This window comes from Centruroides vittatus, unplaced genomic scaffold, assembly GCF_030686945.1.
Source record: "Centruroides vittatus isolate TY-2023 unplaced genomic scaffold, ASM3068694v2 contig_10, whole genome shotgun sequence".
NCBI classification, from domain to species: Eukaryota; Metazoa; Arthropoda; class Arachnida; order Scorpiones; family Buthidae; genus Centruroides; species Centruroides vittatus.
Window position 1 is genome coordinate 3,357,465 of NW_027120658.1, and position 24,075 is coordinate 3,381,539.

At 29.8% G+C, this 24,075-nt stretch overlaps 1 protein-coding gene across 1 annotated transcript; it reads right to left on the minus strand.

Annotated features, from left to right (window-relative positions):
* Positions 1-1,703: 1,703 nt before the first annotated feature.
* On the minus strand, positions 1,704-24,075 carry LOC136974840 (serine/arginine-rich splicing factor 3-like). The gene is made up of 5 exons (XM_067269840.1): positions 23,968-24,075; positions 13,029-13,250; positions 12,688-12,861; positions 6,211-6,330; positions 1,704-2,174 (listed from the first exon to the last, which is right to left on the minus strand). The coding sequence occupies exons 2-5, from the start codon at positions 13,238-13,240 to the stop codon at positions 2,096-2,098; spliced, it is 585 nt and encodes a 194-aa protein (XP_067125941.1). The 5' UTR covers positions 13,241-13,250; positions 23,968-24,075; the 3' UTR covers positions 1,704-2,095.

Below are 24,075 nucleotides of genomic sequence, written 5' to 3' on the forward strand. Positions count from 1 at the left end.
CTTATGACTGATGACGTCAGTTACCACTACTGTGGTGTTACTGGTCACAATTTCCAAACGTGCCCTATATAAACTTTGTTTTTCTAAAATTTTTTTTAAAGTGCATCATCACAAGAACTTTGATTATTTCAATTTGTTAAGATATATAAATTAATATTTCTTACTTTTAACAATAATATAAGTGTTTGTAATTACTCATTAGTCATAACAACAATACTGCAGATGTATTACAAATATTAGCAAGTTTTTGTATCAGATTTTAGAATAATATAATCATAAAACCAAAAAATTACAAAAAATCAAATCTTTTAAAATGTAAGTTTTTTTTTATTAATTTTATAATAATAAAACTGATAAATCAATACAGGTACAAATAGTTGGTTGACTACTGTATTTCAATGAAAACTTAAGATTGTGCGCGAAATACAAAAAAACAAAACTTGTCTAAACAAAAAAAATTGCTTCGGAACAGAGTGCATTCTTCTTAAAAAGAAAACCTGCAAGACTGGAAAATATATGCAGTACTGTATGATTTCAGTTTACACAAGTTTTACTGTACTATTTTTACTACACCGAAGGGGGAATACTGCATAAGTTGACCTCCCATCCATTGGTATAGAATATAACAAAATCACTTATTTATATATTAGAATTTCTTCCTCCTAATCGGAAATTTGTCCCCGAGAATTTCTGAAGGTCATCCATAGCTATGCTTCTATAAAATTGGTTGAAAGCTTTAAATTGTGTATATATATATATATATCATTTATATTTATCAAAATTCTCAGAAGGCATTGAAGCTAGGAATTTCATACTTGTAGAAAAGGTATTTTTCTGCAACAGAACATTCTGTTCCACCATTATCAAATTAACATATAAGTTCATTTTACCATCATAAAATTAATTTTCATTAAGTTGATTTTTAACATTTGCTTAACTTTTCATAAAAGTACTACTAAGCTTGAAAGTATAATTAGAGATTTTGTTTTATTTAAATAGAAAAGGAAGTTATTGTCACCATACAAACAATTGTTAATATACTGCCATTTTGTATTATGGGTGCAAAAAACATTTATTTAACATACTAAGTGATTATATGATGACGAATTTAAAAAACACTTGGCAACTAATTCATAATACACTAAGCTAGTTGCTCCTAGCAAAGTTCTCAGGGCAATGATTCCACAAGAATCATTTTCCAATAAAAAAATTATAAGTTATGTCATGGCCTTGCCTGGATTTCTGTGACCTTGTGAAAGGTCACAGAAATCCATTTATATTTATTGAAATATTTATATAAATCCTAGATTTGCAACAAACAAAACTCAAATATTATCATATCTGAAGAAAGAATTTAATAGAAAATACCTTTCTTTTTTGTTGATAATTAATATCTAATTCCTGAGAAAATTATATTGATACAGATGTAATTTTAGTATGTTTCTAGTTACCTACAGCAAACAATTCAAGTTGATCTTAATTAACTTTTAAATACATTTAAATAATTTTATACTCCCCCTTTATATAAAGATCTTTCCTATTATTCTCTTTAAAGCATCTCGGTCCCAAAGATGACACTGTAATTTAATTTTAAATCCATTCTGTATGTAAGTTACAGACATTTGTGTTATGCACAAGCTTCCGATATTCTGGGTGATAATGTTAACTACTACTAGAGCATGAAATCAATCATGCAAATCAAATTTTCATAAAAAAGTTTATTTGAAAATGGTCCCAAAGATGACATTATTCTACATTAAAAGGGAGCTGATGATGAAACAGTTTTAATTTTTTAATAAGAGAAAAAAACATGACACTCCCAATGAAATTCATGATGATTTTGCAGAATACTACAGTAACAATCTGAGCTTCTAGATTTGTTAGGCATGCTTTATACTTAAGGAGTTATCTATCTCCTAACACAGAGTCATTTCATATATCAAACTTAAAAAATTTTACACGTGACATAGTATAGAGCACGACAGAAAAGTCACTTTAAAGAATCTAAGAAAACAACACTTTCACATGCAAGTATATTATGTGATACACAGAAAGAAGAAAAGGTGATAATAACTGCAAATTAGTGCAGTTTTTCTCAGTTGGTGTAACCATTTCTGTTGTCTGGAGATCTGGATCCTGGTGGAGATACGTCGCGTCCACCACCTCTAGGAGATCTGTATTAAAAATACAAAGAAAAGTGATTAATTTGAATATCTGTTGTAATCAAAATACAGGCTTTAAATTAACAACAATATCTAGAAGATAATACGAAAAAAGTATAATTTTACATCGTATTACATTCTAATAATTTGTTTCTATTATATCTTTAATAAAAAAGGAATAATGGATGTGATTTAATTTAAAAATTATGTAAAGTTATTCATGAGATGAAAGGATCAAATCATTAGAATAAACAGTACTTTACTAATATTTCATATGTTTCAACTATTATAAATGATATTTATGTTCTGAACAGGTCATCTATATTCAACAATGTTAATTTAATAATGTTGAAAAACAACGTGATCTACACAGTCCAGGCACTGAATTAGCAAATGAATGCAATGATGTGCATAAGCATATGAACTTCACTATTATTTAAAACTGCTGCACAGCAGTAATCGCATACTATTTCTCACAATGGGGAAAACATACATCTTTCAGTTTGAAAAGGAAACCTACCTTGCTGAGCCACAATTTTGAAAACTGTCAAGCTGAGTGGAATCTAAGTGCTTAATGCCAGGAAAAATGATCCATATTGCCTATCTAAGAGGCATAACTGTCATACAAAAATTATTTCTTATGAGTGAGACTAGTATCATCTGAAGAGGCCTGTGAAAAACAACTTCTTGACAGATTCATTTAATACAGGCCACTTTGCAACTGTTTTACATTAAACTATATGCAGGAAATTGCAAAATTAGTATGAATAGTCACATGCCAGAATGGAAACCACAGATTTTGGAAAAGAACAGAAAAAATCATCTTTAGTGTAATAAGGAACAAAGTCAATGGTTAATAGACAAAAAGTTGTGGTCAGCAATCACAGTACACTCTGTGCACCAGCATGCCTGGTGCACAGAGTTCAAGGGTGCAATGGTCTAGAGCAGTGTTCCACAACCGGTGTGCCATCACAAGGTGAAAGGTGTGACGTGAACTTTCACACATTCTATTAATTTCAAGTTTTATTTATATATTTTTATCACAGTTGCTATGTTTATTATGCTTGTATTTCATTCTCTGCCGCAGCACTGATGAAATAAGATAATGTTAAAGCAATAAACACAATGTCGTCCCAGTATTCACTTATTCTTTTGGAGTTATACATTGGACTCACACAGATCTTGAGCAACTCCAAATGAAAACAAGAAAAAACTTACTAAGCATAAACATTATCATCCTAAATCTGCCATAGAAAGATTAACCCTTCCACATAAAGATGGCGGATGTGGCCTGATCGACATACCATAGTTAACCTCCATTACAAACAAATATAGACACTGCAAGAGTTATTCTACAAAAAACAAGAAACATCACAGTTACATACAGCAGTAACTTCAGTAGACTCAAATAGTACACCATTAAATTTACATTCACAACATAGACATAGACACCATTAAGCAATCATGGATGTGAAAGGCACTTCGTGGCAGATATCCCTATGACCTAGCCAAGGATTTTGTTGACAAAACTGCATCAAACAGTTGGTTAGCTGGAGATGCCTCTTTGGGGAGACGGAAGTATTCATGATTGCCATATAGGATCAGGTCATAAATACTAATAACTACAAAAAAAACTATACTCAAAGATACAACAATCACAAATGGCACATGCAGAAAATGTCACATCATGCCAGAAACCATATACACATCACTTCTGGTTGCAAGCTCTTGGCACGGATAGATAATTTACATAGACATAATCAAGTAGCAAATACATCAAGAGCTTGCAAAGAAACACAAATTATTAGACATACACAAACCATACTACAAATAGGCCTACATTCAACAGACAGTATTGGAAAACAACACACACAAAATGTACAATAGCCATAATAACAAAACAATTTACCACAACAGACCAGACATCACACTCATTGACAAACACAATAAAATGACATACATTTATAAACATCTGTTCCAAACACTCACAATGTACAAAACACATTTACTGAAAAAATCAGCAAGTACACAGAAGTCACCCAGGAAATAAGACATCTATGGAGGATGGATATGGTGCTTATTATACCTGTCGTTCTCTCCTCTACAGGTGTCATACCACATATGCTACACAAAGTTACATACAAAAGCCTGGGAACATTAAAATTGAATAGAAACAGATACAATCACACTACAGAAGACCACTATATTAAATACATGTCATATTGTTAGAAAATTCCTGAATACAGACACACACACTGATACACTTATTTAAATTTTGTCTTGTTTTGAAGTTACTCTGGTCTGGCATAGTATACAGCAATCGGTGTCAACTGAGTATAACTCACAAAACCCAACATAATAATAATAACAGGTTTATGGCAGTACGAAATTCTATCAATAGTATCATATCATACGTTTTTCAGAGGAATAACATTTTGATGTGCCGTGTTGAGACATAGGTGCATTGCAAGTAGGAAAAGGTCGGGGAACACTGTTCTAGAGCATGTTTTCTTTGCATGGAACAGGTCTATGGATATTGCCAGAAGGTCATGTGAACACCTACTATTCTTTAGATATAGGTCCACTTATTTATCTTGTGGACTCCATGTCCAATTGCACACATGCAGGGCTAAAGGCCCAACCTAAGACTGAATAAAATTTTCTAATTCAGCAGTAGTCTGAGTATCATTCAACAAGTCTGATGCAAGTTGTATCCTTTTGATTTTTTAATTATTAATGTTGAGCATGTTAAATATTGCACAAGAATAAATTTTAAACAAATTTTTTTATATGAAAGAATAAAGATTCTGCTTGCTTTCTTGGAATTAGTTAAGTTTTTGTGCTTACTCATGTAAATTTTTAACTTCTAGATGAAATAAACACAAATTCTAATAACAACCGTTTATCCATTTCAATTTTATTATCTTAGCAAGATAAAAAGAAAAAACCATTTTTTATTACTCTCCAGTATTGTCAAAATTTGGTTCTTAGTGTCTATACATCTATATAAAGATACAGTCAACTTGTGTTAATATGAATCACTAGGGAAACAAATTAATTCATTATACTAAGGTTGAGGTCATATAATTTATAGAGTTTAGGCTTAACAGATGATCAATATCTCTAAATTATATTATTTTAAATTTACTAAATAAAGTTAAATTTATTTATAGAACTTTCATTTGTTTTGTGTATGGTTTTCAAATCAAACTGAATGAAGAGGAGATAAGTTTTTGCAGTTTAAGTGTGGTGCAGTATATCAGAATGGCTCAACAACATAAAGCTAACAGAAATCTGTGATTTTTTTCTGTTGAAGATTGTTTGAAAAAGTAGAAAATATTTTTGGAGCAAAACCTGGCATCATTGTGTGCACTCTCTAATATGCAAATAAGTATGTATTGCATGAGACTGCATCCACTAAAGGAATGGGCATCCTTAAACGTTTTAACCCCTTTTTCTGAATATGTAGAATGGTCCACTAAAACCACATTTGAATTGCTTTACAATCAGAGATCAAACCTGTCTTTTTGCTTACTAACAGAAGAAAATCTATTCTACTCAAAGCAAAACATTTATTACAGTATCAGTTTTTACTGTTCATGTCAAAAAAGTGTAAAAATCAACTGTTATTGGAAATAGTGTTATTTCGTGGAGGTTGTGAAGGTAATTTATAGTTTGGTTTAACAAATTCTGGTAAAATTTTTGTTCACTTTACCACATGAAAATAGAAATCGTGACAATGGCATAATTCACTTTATCTATGATCATTTTAAGGCAAGCCAACTGTAATAAAATTTGATTTGATCTTTTCAATCTCTGAAGAATATATTTTAATTATTTCAAATAAAGTAATAATAAAATGAATAGACAAGTATATTGAACCATATTCAAAATGTTCTTTACTAAATGAATTAAATTTCTTATGAAGGATTTCAAATACATACTAATATATATAAAATATTACACAACAATTGCAGAAACTGCTCTCAAAACAACATTACATGAACAGAGACAAAGATTTCTGCAATATATTGTGATACTTACTCACCGGCTTTGAGATTTACTTCTGCTATTTGAACGACTACGACTAGCCGGAGTCCTACTTCTGCTTCTGCTGCGACTGGCAGAACGTCCACGAGAACGAGAGCGGCGGGAATGAGAGCGAGATCTACATTAATAGAAAAATTCTTATTATTGATGTTTTATATATAATTATAGATTAATTCTAATGAAATTTATAATTTTTCTTACATATTGCCGAGTTGAATAATATAACAATTTCCTTCATTGTAAATTGTGAAATTATAATGACTATCTTGTTACAGGAGGTAAAGATTAGTAGCCAGTACCAGTGATAATTATTTTTCGTAAATCTATTTCAAGATTTCTTTTTAAAATTCGTTTATTACTTGATAGAATCTATAAAATCGAACCTCCCAAGACCATCGCACTTTCCTCCGAATGTGAGAAATACCGTATTGTTGGAAAACAGTCTTTCACATTTTGGAGTGTTTAAGTGAGTAGTTATGTTGTATAGAATGAAGATAAGGAAAAAAAATCTGTTCTCTCCGCATTCACAAATTGCAGAACATTACTTCTAGATGGCTTGAAGCGAAGACTATCAAGCTGGTGTTGTAGGTTCTTATAATGCTGTACTGCCTAATCACCCTGGGTTGTTTCTCCGTTACAATTTTAATGTTCAAGAGATGCTTAGAAACAATTGAAATGTAGTGTAGAAAGAAGTTCTAACTGCCATCCATACTTAACATGCATAAATTACAATGCTAATAAAATAAAATTACAATCATATCAAAATTTATAAATAAAAAATGACATAGTTGCTAAAAGATTTCCTAAAATGTAATCTGTAGTATCAAATAAAATTTTTTTAGCAGCAATTGTTCAAAAAAGTCAACAAGCAATAAATTTCATCAATTAAATGGGTTGTGGTTTCTTATTTTTAACAACAATAAAGCAGCACACTGAAATGTAAGTGTTAAATATTGAAGATGAAATTCAATTTTAAACAATACAGGATGGTTGCAAAGAAGTGGTGTTCAGAGCCCCATGGTGAAATATATATTAAAACTCAACCAAATTTAGTGAAAGTACTCAGGAATATAAAGTTTTGATTATAAAAAAAAATTAGTACAAAATTTTGCTACCAGGAAAAATATGGCACTGGAAACATGAGAACTTTGGAATTAGACAGTAATGGCTAAAAGAGACACTACAAATCAAGTTTTATTTTGTTACATATTGCAATTAGTATCAAGGTGGGTTTAATTTACAGATATGGTTCAATATGTCCCCCCCTCAATGTTCTATGAACTGCTTTCTTGAACATCATTTTCTGCAGTGGAGTGCAACAGATCCGAATTGATTTGTCTCATGTTTAGTATTAATGTCTTTCGAAGTTACTAAATCAGGAACATGTCCTTGGTACATCATGCTTTTAGATATTCCAACAACCAAAAATCACAAGGAATATAAGACAGCCATACCGTGAGAAATGCATAAGTAATTACTCTGTTTTCTGCAAATTGTCATTGTGACACTAACTGTACCAGCAATCCAATGTGAGATGGTGCTCCATCATGCATGAACATGTAAAGTTGAGACATCTTTGCTGTTAAATTGTAGAACAACAAAATTAAGTAGCATCTCTCAATCCTAACAACAGCAATAGAACAAGTCAATGGTTCTGCTGAACGATTTTCTTCAAAGAACAAATAAATGATAAATTATGCCATTAATAGCACATTAAGCTATACCACCACATTATAACTTTTGGTAAGTGTGAAGTGTCTTCTGAAATATATGAGGATTATTCACAGCCCAAATGTGGCAATTGTGTGCCTTTCAGATAAAAGAGTATCTCATCATTCCACAAGATCTTCCAATGCCAGAAAACACATTCTACTTGAGAATAGTTCTTTTGAATGTAAGGAATCAGGCAACATCAAATACATTCATTTAAATATCAATGGGCAGTGGATACTGATAGCAAAACTTGATTTTCTGATTAGGACTTGACTAAATCCTTTCAGTTTCACTGCAATCCAAACAAAAGCCTTCCCCTCAAATTTCTTTTTCTTGAAAAACTTTATACTGACAAACAAAGAGGAGATATCACTGGTATAAAATCACCATTACTATTCATCATTGAGTGTGAGAGAGTGAAATGTCATCATTCAAAATGAAGAACTTTTGCAATAACCTCCTAAGCTTTATCTTTGCACATCTGCTCTGTCCAATATTAACCCACTTCTTTTAATATTTAATGTGTGCTTTTGTTTTCAAAGCCCATGTTTGAAAGAATAATTATTCCAAATTTGGCTGAATTTTGTACAATAGATGTTTTACCATAGGACCCTTAACAACATCCCTAACTATTGCCATCCTGTATATAGAAGACAAACAACCTTAAAATTAAATCCAATAATAAGATAAGATAACACATTAAACAAATTGATACATCAAACTCTAATGTATCAAAACATTCTGACATATATCTAAGCATTATGAATTATTTATGAAATTTTAATATTTCTGGAACAATACTTAGCACAGATAATTCAGCATCATTTTGGTGCCAAATTATCAAGCTTTGCTCTAAAACTGCAATATCCTGTGCTTAAACTGAACGTACAAATAAACATTATTTTATCCAGATGCTGCATGAAATGTAAATGAAATTACAAAATGGAAAAATTAAATTAACAATCTCTAATTACAAAAGATTTAAGACCTCTTAATGATATTAATTTCCTGAAAGAATCAGAAATTTAATAAATTATATAAAATCTACAAGTATGTTTTTATAGACTGCAAAGCTCATTTAAAAGATAAAAACACAATAACCAAGCCCAGGAAGCAACAAAACCACTAATTCTAAATTCCTAAATAGTCTCAAATATTTATGATATTTGAATTGATAGAATTAAAAAAAGCATTTAAGAAAGTATTTGGGTATTACTGATATTATTCAAATGCTTAGGGATGCACAGTTGTATAATAAGGATTAAATAACAGATTTTAAGAATTAAAACACTACTTTAAACTTGAAAATGTGATAATGTTTACATTGATCAAACAAATACAAAATACTAAATTTGAAAATTTCTTGAATTAAAATAATTCATTTTAAAGACACATTAAAATGAATTATTTTCATTCTCTGGCAAGTTAATGCTTTTAACAATTTGGATTCTGTAAATTAAATTCACAGATATTTCAAAGATTGGATTTGTTACTGTTACTAAAAAACACCAGTACACAGTGTACCAGGTTTTGTCCGGTGTGTGTAAGTTTCAGTAGTAATGAAATCAACAAGTAAAATGATTTGTGGGGAATAAAATCATCATTGAAAAATCACATACAGAAATGATTCAAACTTGGATCCTTGATGGCAGCAAGCAAATGTTTCATTATATTACCATCTAACAGATTACCTTATTTTTCACTATAGTAATTAACTTTTATTGCAATTTCATTTTATGAAATAATCACATACTGTTTTAATAAGTCTGTAATTCAAATAATATTCAAAATTTCTTTTGTTAAAGAATGCTAAATATATTTGATTAACCTACAAAAACTGCCAATGACCACTATTTAGAAAATTAAAGTCATGAATATCTGTTTTTATTATATATGCAAATCTTCAATTTGTATATCTAACATCAACATAAAATTAACTGCTAGCTCACTGTTATAAAAGCAGCTTCAAAAATATACTATTTTAATAATTTTTCAAGCTCATCAAAAGATTAAACTTTTAAACTGTTCTATTATAGTTTTTAAAAATTAATTATATCATCATTCTTATTAAATATTCAAAATTCTAAATTAATTTTTAGATATTTGTTGCTCAACTGCTGAAAAATGAAAATTTGAAAACAGTACAGAGGAATCATCATAAAGACAAAATGTGCTTCAGTAAAATAGTTTAATATTACTTAGTATAGAAATGAAATAAAAATAACAAGAAAGTACAGTAATTAGGAATTAATGAAAAGAAAAAAAACAAACTAATTTTTTTCTAAATCTTTTTAATCTGATGATAAATTTTTAACTCAATTAATAATTAGGAGACAATATTAAAAATATCAGGATGTAGATACTCTATTGCTTTCTTTTTAAAATTAGAATTCAGTGCATGCAAAAAAACTGTACAAAGCTAATATTTAATTTACATCTTTTCTGTTGATGTCACATCTATAAGCTGGCAATGCTCCTGACAGAGATATTTAAATACATTTATAGTACATTATCTGACAAACAATATATCTCTTTTTAATATCTTAAACCTTCTTAATAGTTTGTTTCTGTAACTATTTATCTTTTATCATTTTAAAATATTTATCAGTGACATCAAAGGAATTATTCAATATTTAAATATATATTATATACATGTTCAACTAATTAATTAAACATCCCACTAAAAATAAAACAGCAAATCAAAAACCAATTTCTGACACCTCATTCAAATAAATATATAATATTCATTCAAATGATTTATACTTTAATACCAGAAATCAGTTCTTGATTTCAAGTTTTATATAAATCCAGTGTGCCTATATTCTGATATATTCAATAAATTTATTACTATTAAATCTATCAGATATAAAAATTTCTTTTGCACTTTTTTTTTTATAAAGAATTCATATCATCAAGATTTATATTTGCTACAATAAATAATAAACAAGTCATTCATGAAACAGAATAAAATTTAAAATGAATAACAATTGATGTGTAATATCATGATTGGTATAAATGTTCATGTCATAAGTAATGAACTCCCCCATCTAACGTTAACAGATGTATTATTATATATATGACTTTAACAGACAAAATTTATTTCAATTATTAATAATAAAGATATACTAACAGTTGCAATATTTAAATCCTAATTATATTTTAAGAAATTTGAACTGATTTTTTTAATAAAAAAAAATTATTTATCAAAATCAACTTTCATGCTTATCAATGAAGATAAATTAAAGTGACAAATGAAAACATAATTGTTAAACCTATAGAAACAAAGGATTACTAAGCTTTATTCAAACTAATTTTTTTTTTTCAAAATGAAACTAATATATCATTCTATTTTAAAACTGAGTCATAAAATAGAAAAAAAACCCATGCTCTATTATGTTTAATACTTAGAAAAATATCCTGAACATTAAAAATAATCTTTGCAACAGCTTAAATTAATCATTATATTAGTGAAGTTTATCATATATACTGAGAAAGTATATTACTGAATATTGATAATTTGTATGGTTTAGAAATTTACTATTAGTGGTACAGGAAACTACTTCTAATTTATTTCCCTTCCATATATTTTAAACTATAAATTGGCACTTCATTTACTTTTAGGCAATATTTAATATTGATTACTAAAAAATTAATAAATAAAATAACTATTAACATCTGAAAATATACTATTGCAGATATGCCTAGTTATTGCAAATTACTTTGCTTTCAAGCAATAATAAAGCTTTAATATTTTAATTAATGATGCCTTTTGTATAAAAATGTTCTGTGAGAATAATATTTGTTTTCCCTGCCACTATTTGATTTTCCTCTGGCTCCAGTTTATCACTTACCTTGTGCTGCTTTGGCCCCTTGTGCTCAATTAAAATTATCAACATAAATCAATATTAAAAATTTTTATGAATCAAACTCACCAGAAAATTTAAAGAAATACAAGATCCACAATATTAATGAATCTTTTTGAAATTAATTTAAAATTCTTGTTGAGCACAGGGGGCAGCAGAATGAGCCGAGATGAAGTGCCGACCCTGACGACCCTCTAGAAGGTAATCTAGAGGAAGGAACCACCTGCTGATCGAATGTTGATCAAATCACCGGAGATAGAAGCAACGCTCAGCTGAGATGCAACATGCTCACAGGCCTGATGCAAATATTAGTCGCAGTTAAATGGACGATAACTTGGAAGGATTAAGTGGACGATTGAAGACTATTCAGATTAACTGCTGTCGATCACACGACTAGTTGTACTGGCTGCTGTAGATCACATGACAAGTTGTAGTAGCTGTGTCAATGGTATTTAGTGGAGTCACCCCCAGCAGCTTGGAGCAACTAGTTGAATTTTACTAGGCTGCTTTAGCCTACAAGATATGGTCAAATAAATTATTATAATTTTTTTTACAAGAATGAGAGGTAAAAAAAAAATAAGTTAGATTATGTATTGTGTAGAAAGTAAAGTAAAACAAAAGAATTCTGATTTAGAATATTTGTTTGAATTAGTGTATAGCCAAATGATTAATTCAGGATGTTTTAATTTTAAACAATTTGAATAAATAATGTTAAAAATCGAATTGGAGCAGATCAAAGTGTTAAGGTTCCACTTATCGACTGATCCACAAAATTCCCTAATAACAAAATTTACATTTTCGAATTAAATGATTTATGTGATCCACTTACAGCCAACAAACTTGATTTTCAATTTATCTAAAATGTAACATTTAAATAGAGAATTTAGCAAAATTTTTACCTTGAACGTCGTCGCCTACCACCAACACGCTTACAATCTCTTGCATAATGACCTCTTTCTCCACAATCGTAACATCTATCTTCTGGATGAAATGGACGAGGAGGGGGTCCACGGAAAGAATGTCTTGACTTACCAGATGACATTTCTACTCTGACTCGACGTCCACACAAGATTCTATACAAAGAAATATAATTCTAAATATAAACTTCCACAACAAACCTGATACAAATTATTGCCAAATTATAGCCAAAGGTTATACAGCAGTTGGAGGGATAATTATTATAATTCTAAATTTTAAACTGTATACAATGATGTCAATTACAAATTATTATTTTACATACTTTCCATCTAATGCTCTAACAGCATCTCTAGCATCTCTTGGATCTTCAAATTCTACAAATGCAAATCCTGGAGGACTACGAGCAACCCATACGTTTCTTAGAGGACCATAATATCCAAATGCTTCTTCCAATTCATGTTTAGTACCACTATTTCCTAATTCACCAACATAAACTTTACAGTCCAGTGGACAATTATCTCTATATCGTGACATTACTGAGACTCTGAAATCATTACAAAAAATAAAATTATACTACATTTTGATAAAAATTTTAAGTATACATTAATGCTTCAATCATTACTTCAAATAAAACAAACCATTTTAATTGAATATATATAAATGATAATTAATCTCAATATTTCGTTAAATCTAAACTAAATTTTTCTTTTCAAAAATTGTTACAAAAATTAAATATGGCTAAAATCTTAATTATATTTAAATATTTTAGAAAAATCACAGGTATCATAAAAACAGAATGTACAATATGTCTTTTTTTTTTCATTAAAATCATCCAATTATATAGGATGTTACTCTTAATATGTTGATCATTTCATTTTAATCTTGTACTCAATACTGTCATTTAAATTTCAATTCCTGGCACTTGTTAGTAGGTTTACTTCATTTATAGGTTATCATTTTTTGCTGCCTAAAGCACACACCGCAAACTTGTTGATGTGGTTGTTTTTGATGTGAAATTTATCTGACTCAGTGATACTACAATTAATTTCAGAGGGTATATCAGCACACAATGGAACAAATAATTGAACTAATTGATTGAAATTGATTAGTACCACATTAGTAACACAAAAGTAACGAGAACTCAATTATTGTTATTGTTTTCTTCTCTAATTTCCACAAAAACTGTGAAAATAAGCACTCATCCTCATGGTACCTTTGATATGACTACTGTAATGATTTATTTTAGTTGTAAAAATGATAGCTTTCTATAATAATGGGCAGCACTCTTGTTTATTGATATGTTATCATCATCATCATTAATCGATTTAAAGCAATGCTAACATTCTTGTTTAATACTTCATTGAGCATTAATGTCAAATACTTTATCATGCTTCTCATTTAAACATATTATGAAAATAGAAATGAATTGACATTCTTTTCTTTTAAAAAAGAAATAGTCTTGACTAAATGCCAACTTATCTTGGGTAAACAAAATTTATGCCCCCCACATACTAACATCCATATATACAGATATTACCCAGATTACTTTTTTTTTTTTTGCATTTCTCAACATTTCAAGATGTCCTAAGTCCAAAAATTTAAAAATCTGGGGATGTCATTTTTTGCCGGCTCCTTAACTACACAACACACTGGGATGAATATAAAAAGTGTGACTCACATGAACCAATTAACCAGTGTGAATATGATTAACGTTTGAGTGACGAACGTTTTCGTAACCCCCTTCTGGGCTCTTCTTCAGGCTTAGTTTTAATTTTCACACCGGTTAATTAATTGGTTCATGTGAGTAGTACTTTTTATATTTGTCGGATTGCCATACTTTTCCTCTGTATAACAGCCAGGAAAGTAATAAATACAATCTGATGTTCTATCTTTTTTTTATAATGACAACAATATTGACAGTTTCATAAAGCAACAAATTAATAATTTTTTCCTGATTTACACTGCAATGTAAATAAGATATGCGAACATTCTATCTTTCTTTTCTCTGTAAACTTTCAGGTGCGTTTGACAATTTTGAAATAGCACTACTAACATCCAAACCTAAAGTCATCATCAAGTGAAACCTTTGGATGGTAGAAGTGGTTTTAAAATTCTCAAACTAACCTGAAAGTTTACAAAGAGAGATAATAGTTTTTTATTTGTGTATGTCTTTCTAGTTTAAGAGTACTTTTATCCACAAACATTTTCCTACAACATAAATCTTGATATCTTTTAAGAACAATAAATAAGATTATCAAATAGTACTGACATAACTGATCTTGTAATTTTATTAACTATCATTTAAATATTGTAACAACTTATTATAAAAAGTTACTTCAAAAATGAAAATATTTGGACATCAATAATTAGTTTTCATATTATGGTACAGTAATTAATAAGAGCTTCGATAAAATGTTGAATCATTACTATCTTCGACATTACAAACACAAATTATTTTTATCTAAGGTTTTGTACATGAATTTGTATTTAATCAATGTCCTTCTATGAAATTTGAAGTTTTATTGAAAACTGTTGTTTCTAAATATTTTAACTTTGATTCATCATCACTAATTCTGATTAAGTGGTAATCAATAGAATATTTTACTCAGATATGACTGAAAGTGAGAAAAATAAATCTGAATCAATGAACAAAACATATATATTAGTAAATAAATCATCCAACACCTATTGCTGAGAAAACATTTATTAAAGAAACATGGATCAAAGAACTTGATAGAATTAAAGAAACAGCTTCAAACTTGGGATATAAAAAGAGCACAATAGAAGGGCTAATTAAAAGACATGAAGGAGGCAATGTAATAAGAACTCAAGCAAATCATTTTAATTAAAAAAAAGCTCCAAGTTCACCTATAATCCAAACATCGAAAAAATCATGAGGCAAGTATTGGACAGAAAGTATTCAAAAATGGTTTTCAAAAGAGCACCTAATGTATACAGTATTTTAAGAAATGACAAAGACATGATTTAAAAAGAAGAAAAAGAAGTCATATATAGAATTCCGTTTGAGAATCAGGAATTAAGAAGGACTATACTGGGGTCACAAGACATAATTTAGCTACCAGACTTAAGGAGCACAAATACGATATCAACAAAGAGCACTGCAACACAGTATTATCCCATATGGCACAAGCAGAGAACTCGGTGGTCAAGTGGAATGAAGTGACTATCCTCAGGACTATGTGTTCTCCATCACTTGCAATGCACGAAGAAAATATCGAAATATATAAAAGTAAACTATGGTTTGTTTAAAACGTGGTTGTATTAACGCCAGAGATGCAGATGGACTAACTTCCGTATGGAAGTTCTATCCAAAACACAAAAATTCTTAATCTGCTCCTGCCCTTCCACTTAGTGGCATTTTTTGTGTATTTATTTTATTACATTATTTACATTGTTTTTATATTTGTTAATTCAGTGTATTTAATATTTATTGTTAATTTACCCAGTATTTTGTTTAAATTTAAATGTAAAAAGCATTCAAACGTTCTGCTGTTTAAATGTTAAATACGTTCAAATTTCTGGTACATGTGAAGATGGCCTATCTTAGGAGGTTGAAAACGTTAATGTTTCTTTAATAAACATTTTCTCAGCAACAGGTGTTGGATGATTTATTGTTTAAGAAGCTGAGTAGGATATTTAGTTAGCATATACTGTATATTAAACTAAAATTATTTTCAATTCTGTCTGAAAACATATAATAATAGGTTTTAAGTATTATTAAAAAATAACAATTTATCAATAATTAATGACCTGTATAAACCATTAATTGTTTTTAATGAAATATTGATGTTTTAGAATAATTATCCAATCACCTTTACAAAAATTTTTTCTTGGTTAATTAAAAAGACAATTTTCAATTGTACTTGTTTCAATGGCTATTTGTTTTTCTTTTTAAAAATGTTATTTCTTTAATTTATTATTATTACCTGTGTAAAATGAAAAAAACAATTGTTTAATTTTGTCCTAAATTTTTTATTGATGTCCTACATTTCTAATGGTTTTATACCAAAACTTGTAAATTTAAAACTGGTAACACTACTGGCAACAGTTTGAATGTGTGCATATACACAATTACAACATTTTCTTAAACATATTTGACACACAGTAGATGCCTGTATTTAGCTGGATTAAAACAAAACTGTCAAAGTACTGAAATATATGCTGTTGAAATTCTGAAACTACAAATTATTTATTAGCAATGAATCAACATTAAATTCTGCATCAAACTGGGTAAACACCAAAATATTTAATTTGCATAAAGAAGTGTATGATAATGGCACCATGTTATGTACACAAATATGTAAATAGAATAAGTGTTTCAAAAAGAACATTGAATAAACAAAAGCTGGTCCCAATCCATATATGTTGGCTTCAATAAGAAATAATTTCAAAAGTTTGCAAAGAGATCAAAAGATACTATAGTTTTGCAATTCAAGTAAACCATCCATGATGAATTAAAGCGTTTATTTTTTTATAATAATAGACTTCATATGACACATTATGGATAAACAAGTTTCATCAATCTCCCTTAATCTAAGTGAGAGAGACCAGACCTCCTTTCAAACAATAACAATGGAACTTTCTAGAGAAGCACTTTGTGCAATGATTTACTATGTTTTGTGTTGGACTGAATGACAGACTATTATAAATGATTGAAATTGGCTTTTGGAGATGATGTTCATCCTTTCCTATTATGTTTAGGTGGTATAAAAAATTTCAGAAGGGTCGTATTTCCTTCCAAAATGAACCACGTGAAGAATGTCCACAAACAGCAGTGACTCCTATAAATGTAACAGCTATCCAATGTATGATTGTAGATGACCAAAGATGTACCAATGAAATGATACAGGAGAGACCACAGATAGAGCTCTGCAGTTTGCGAAATTCTGCTTAAGGAGTTATGGTTTAAAAAGTAGTACCTCAATGGATACCTCATAATTTGACAATTTCCAAAAGTCAGGGCATGTCAGAATATCTAAGATTGTCACAGATGATGAGACATACATACCATTTAATGACTGTCTCACATGTCAATAAAGTTCGGTATGGTTCCATAAAGATGATCCAATTCTAACTAAAAAGTCAAAGAGCAATAAAAAAAAAAAAAAGTCATGTTTGCTGCTTTTTTCCTTAGCACTGGCAAAAGCAATTAAGCTTTATGAGGAGCAGACGGTAAAAGCTAATCGGTATACTACAGTTTGTTTTCCTAGAATTCTGAAGTCACTGAAAATCTAAGGTCTAATTTTGCATCATGATAATCCCTCATCACACATCACCAAGAAGAGTGTTGGTTTCCTTTAAGCTAATAATATCAGAATCATTGAACATCCACCATATTTGGCAGTGTGTGATTTTTGACTATTTTTTAATTTCAAAAAACATTTGAGTAGTTGCAAATTTAACAAAGAGGATGAAATTAAGCTTCCATAACAGAGTATTTTGATTGCATTCCAGAAAAATCAATAGCATTGTGCTTTTCATTTTTGGAAGGAGCAACTGTGTCAGTATTTTGGCCAGAGGAGAGTACTTTGAACATAAGTAAAAAATATTTTGTTTCAGGACTTAGTATTCCTATATTGCAAAACTTTCAGAGTTACCATTACCCTGTATAACAAGCAACAAACATAGCATCTGTTTTAATCGATGTCAGGTAGCTTGGGGTCATTTTGTCCCCAGACACATTTCAAAGTGTATAATATTAAAATGATTAATTTTTCAGGTTACTGCTTTATGTATTTTCTTTTGTCATTTCAATATAAATTTGTATACTAATGGAAAAGAACTTACATTGCTTTATTGGTTTAGGATATTTTAGTTTTTTATGTTTTGGTCTTATAGACCTCATGGTATCTTTTGTGTTGCATAGTTTATAAACTGATAAAAAGTGTGACTCACATTAACCAATTAACCAGTGTTATTACAATTAACATTTGCTAACGTTTTCATAACCCCTTCTGGGCCCTTCTTCAAGCTTCTTTTTTATTCAAAACAAGCTGACAGTTACAAAAATATTCACAAATGTTAATGGTAATAACACCGGTTAATTGGTTAATGTGAGTCACACTTTTTATATTCATCCCGGCATGTTATGCTATTAAGTAATTTATAAACTTAATTTTTTTGTTGTTGGACAAAAATAGAAATAAGTATTAATTACTTATATGACTCATTAGTTCTTGTAATGTTGGACTAATTGTGTTTTTGTTGTGGTATGACTTATTAGTTTTTTTACTACTGTTTGTGCATTTCATTTGAATAATTCCAGGGGTTGTGTTGCATAGCAGCAAAATTGCCACTTGGGATTTCTATTAAAGTAGCAACAAACACCCAGTCTGCATATTTTGACATTCAACGTAAATTGAATCACAAAACATACTTCAGGAAAAACAGCAGAATGTTGCGTTCCAGTCCCTTGCACCACATACCTAGTGATGTTACCTGGCAAGTACAGTCAAGAAAGCGGGTGCTGTTAGGGACAGAAAATTTGGGATGGAAAGGAAGTATGTTGGAGCAACATCCAAATCATTGAATATTAGGATTAAAGAGCACAAATACACAATTATAAAATCTACAGCATTAGCAGTTTTTGTATTGACCTTTGTATTGACCTAGAATAGACAAGAAATTAGAAGATACTAAGACTATTTGTCCAATTCATGATTTAAATGTTCTTGAAACTGTGTTTTTACTGTATATTGAGCACTGAACACAAGACCGTGTTATTTATCAAACATCTGGCTTTTTTCACCTTTATTAGTTGATTAGCTGCACATGTGAATTTTCTCCTTCTTGATGGAATTTGCCGTTTCTATGACGAAAGCTTATAGTTTAAATGTTTGCCAGGTTAAAAACCAGGTGTTTGATAAATAACATGGTCTTGTGTTCAGTGCTCAATATACAGTAAAAATTCACATGTGCAGCTAATCAACTAATAAAGGTGGAAAAAGCCAGGTGTTTGATAAATAACACGGTCTTGTGTTCAGTGCCCAATTCATGATGTCAATGACCTATACTGCATTCACACACAATCCATGACTCACTTTAATCTAGATCAGGGATGGGCAACTTTTTCTATGTAAGGGCCAAATACAAGAGAAAAGAGGAAAATAAGTCGGTAAATCACAATTATTTATTCATATATAATTATAAATTAGCATAGGTATACTTAATTTAGCTTCTGGAACTGATGTAAATGTAATATATTGGAAATATTTGGTTAAATATTAGTCACTGATAGTTTTAAATTAGTTTGGATATGTCTGTTAGCCAGTTTCTTTTTTAATTTTTACTAAATTCATTGTGGAAGAACTATTCACAAACATAAGTTGCAGAAAATAACATTTGAATTTTTGCTGCATACTTCCTTAAGCTGGAAATTCATATATTTATTCATATTTTATGCTGAAGTGGGCCGCAGGTTGCCCATCCCTGATCTAGATTTACCCACAATCTCAATTGAAACTGTCGCCAGTCAAACGTCGAGCCGTTCACACAGGCAGTTCGCTTCAGAAAAACCAGGCTATTGCACACAATGATAAAACTGACATAACTACTCGATAAGTCACAAACACCAACAAACAAAATGGAAGTTTTGGTTAGAAATAAATACTTTTTCTTGCCATATATCTAATAATAGCCAAATCTCATTGTCTCTCCAAATATCTTTATTTCTCTGTTGATCGCCTGACACTTGTTCAGCAGCCATCTTGTTTCTTCTCACACATTTGGGATTGTGGGAACGTCTCTTATGACTGGATCTCTCTTGGGTTGATTGCGATTGAACCTCATTTCAGTTGAGATTGAAACGGCCAAGAGAGACCGCACCATGGCACAGTCGCTGATCTTATCACAATCTTGATTGAAATGCTTAATGTGAACAGGGTATAAGAGTCTTAGAATATATCATCATCTAAAATGGGCATATCATTCCAAGGATGCTGAGTGCCTATATAATACTTTAAAGTCACATTACTAAGTTGTGTAGTGTTTAGAAGGGACTTTAACCAGAGATGGATATGGTTGGACATCTGTGTACACTGTTGTAGTTATTTTAGGTATTTTGATATGTTGTGATATCTGTTTTTCTCATGTGTACTTTAGAAGCAATTTGAGTTGTTATTAATGGATTCAAAATTATGTAATACGAAGGCTATTTTTTAAATAAGGTCCGTTTTTTAATACGAAGAAAAATACTGTAAATATCATTAAAATATATTTTTTTCCATATTCTACATACTTTTATCTACTTTTCTACATAATTTCCATTTTGTTTAAACATTTGTCATACTGCTCAACAATTTTTTGAATTCCGACTTCAAAGAAATCTGCCGCCTATCAAGAAGCCCAATCCACGACTGCAGTTTTCACTTCTTCTTCGTCGTTGAAATGTTGCCACCAAGGAACTCCTTTAAGTATCGAAACAAGTGAAAATCACTGGGTGCAAGGTCTGGACTGCGTGGATGATCGTATCGAGTCAAAACGATAAAGCACCGTCCAATCTTTTTGTCTTGTGATCGTCAGAAAGCAGTCTTGGAACGCACTGACAAAACAATTTTCGATAATTCAGTTTCTCCGAAACAATGGTATACAAAACTGATCTTGAAATCTGTGGAAATTCAATTGATAACGTTGAAATCGTGAATCTTCGGTCCTCTCGAATTTTGTTATCCACATCACGAATCAAATCTTCAGAAATCAGAGAAGATTGGCCAGGGCGTGGCTCATCATGCACATTAACTCGCCCATCCTTGAACATTCTTACCCATTTTCGAACTTTACTGTCACTCGTAGCATTATCACAGTAAACTTCAGAAATCTGACGGTGAATTTCCGCTGCTGCAAAGTTTCTTGCATTCAAGAATCGAATAACAGATCGTATCTCACAGTCGGCGGGAGACTCGATTTTCTTAAACATTTTAAACTTCTACAGCTCAGCATACAGACAGACGATATGGCTGCAAATAGCGTCAAAACGCGCGCCAAGCTTGCTCAGAGCAGAAGCGCATGCATACTGCAGTGATTGCGCATTATTCTCACTTTCATTCACAAACAAACCTTATTTAAAAAATAGCCCTCGTATTTTTCCAACTACAGTAGAGAGTCGTTAATCTGAACCCCGGTTATCCGAACGATTTTCAGTCGGACTGTGTTGTGCTGAATCGAATGTTTTTGATACTAGATTTACTTCTAAAGCAGGGGTTCTCAAAGTGGGCGATGATGCCCCCTTGTGGGCGGTGAGTAAATTTAGGGGGCGCTGGAGTCAGTGTACTGAACGGTGACCAAAGACAAAAGTTGGGGTCACTGATGGGTTAGGGGGCGTTGGGTATAACTTTATGGAACAAAGGGGACAGTGGATCAAAAAAGTTTGAGAACCTCTGTTCTAAAGTATAATTTTCATGTTTTTATATTCTTCAATATATTTATTTTGTTTGTACAAAATAAAGAAATAATTTTTAACGATACGATAGCCTCGATTATTATTATAAAAATTTTCGTTAGGCTTAAAATCGATGAAAATTCAACACGAAGCAACACGCAAGGGAGAAAAATTTGAACATCAGACAGGTTAATATATTTTTTCGTACATAATCGGTTATCCGAACAACCCCAGTCCCCAATTGATTCGGATTAACGACTCTCTACTGTATTTTTATTTGTTTTCAAATGACTCATTACTTTTCTATGTAACATGTATTTAAAAATCTAAGTAATGTTACATTTTCAAATTTTTGTAATATGAACCATTATGTTTAAACTTTTGGAGTAAGTGTTTTTTTTTGTTTACAGTTTTAAGTGAAATTATTCTTTGTACAGTTGTCTGATAATAAATGTTAAAGATGTGTGAAAACATTAGCATGGAAACGATAAATTTGCTGGAAAAAGGTGGAACATGATTTAGATGTACAGTACATACAATACATCTAGAAACTTTTTAAAATTAAAATCAATATATAATTAATGTAATCTAAATATGTAATAAAATGTATTATTATTTTATTACATATTTATATTGTTCATTGTACACATTAATTTACAAAAGACTTTCACCATTTTACCATACATTAAAGGTGATAGAAGCCTCCATACAAAAATCAATGATGACAGCATTCATAATTCTTGTTCAGCATTCTTGTAATATGATAAGATTTTAAAAAATTGTAACAATTATATATATTTTTCAAAATTTTAAATCTATTAAATCTTTTCAGTTTGACTATAACAACATTGTTTTGCACTACTTTTAAATAAGTTAAACAAACAAAAAACACAATTTCGTAATTCTGCAGTTTACATCAGTCAATACTAACCACAAATTTTTTTACATTATAAAAATATATATAACATAAAAATCTAATATATCTATAATTGTCTTCTAATATTTGAGAATATTCAAACTGTAAGAAATAATTGTAATTATTTCTATTAATACTGCACATTTTCTTTAATTTTATTTTAAAAAGGAAACATGCGACAGCACTAATAGATATAATAAACTAATTCAGACATTTTTTAATTATTAAAATATCTATACAGTTAATTTTGACTGTCATAAACTGCAGGTTTACCAATAATTTTATTAAAAATTTAGTATATTTTCAGTTAAAAATATTTAATTTAATACATCAATTTACTAAAAAAAAATATCATTATATATAATACATAATACATTTTAATACATAAAAAACACAATTTTATCATATTTCATATGGTAAAAACATTTTATAATTAGTTTCTTAGGATATAAATATCACTTTTTTCAAATTTTAAATCATATAATTATAAAAATACAACTTTATCATGATACTGTATATAAATATATGGTAATAATGGTAAAAATATAATGACAAATTGATAGAAATCGTCCTAAATCTCCAATTAATTACCGGATAATGATGATAAATTTAGAATCAAGCATGACACCAATGAAACTGATCAATAACTATTAATAATCAGCTCCATTTCATTATTTCAGCTCTATTTGCTATTTATAGACTTTTAACAACAAAATATGAAATGAAAACATATTAATTTCAATAAAGAAACTTTCTAACGGCTTAGCATTTAAAAATAAATCAAAAGCATCTTGAATGCACGTTTGATCATTTCCATCAATGACAAAGACACAATGAAATAGAATTTTTTTAAAATTCTCTACGTCATGTTAATCGATTAGAATAAACGAAATTAAGATATTGGTTATAAAAGCTCTTTTAATTTGTTATAAAAGAATTTTTACTTACTGAATCGAATTTTCTTTACGAACAAAGAAAATTTCAGGCTACAAGATGGCGTACAGCGTGAAAAAAGAGATCACTCGTAATGAGAATGGCATATCGCGCCCCCTAGCG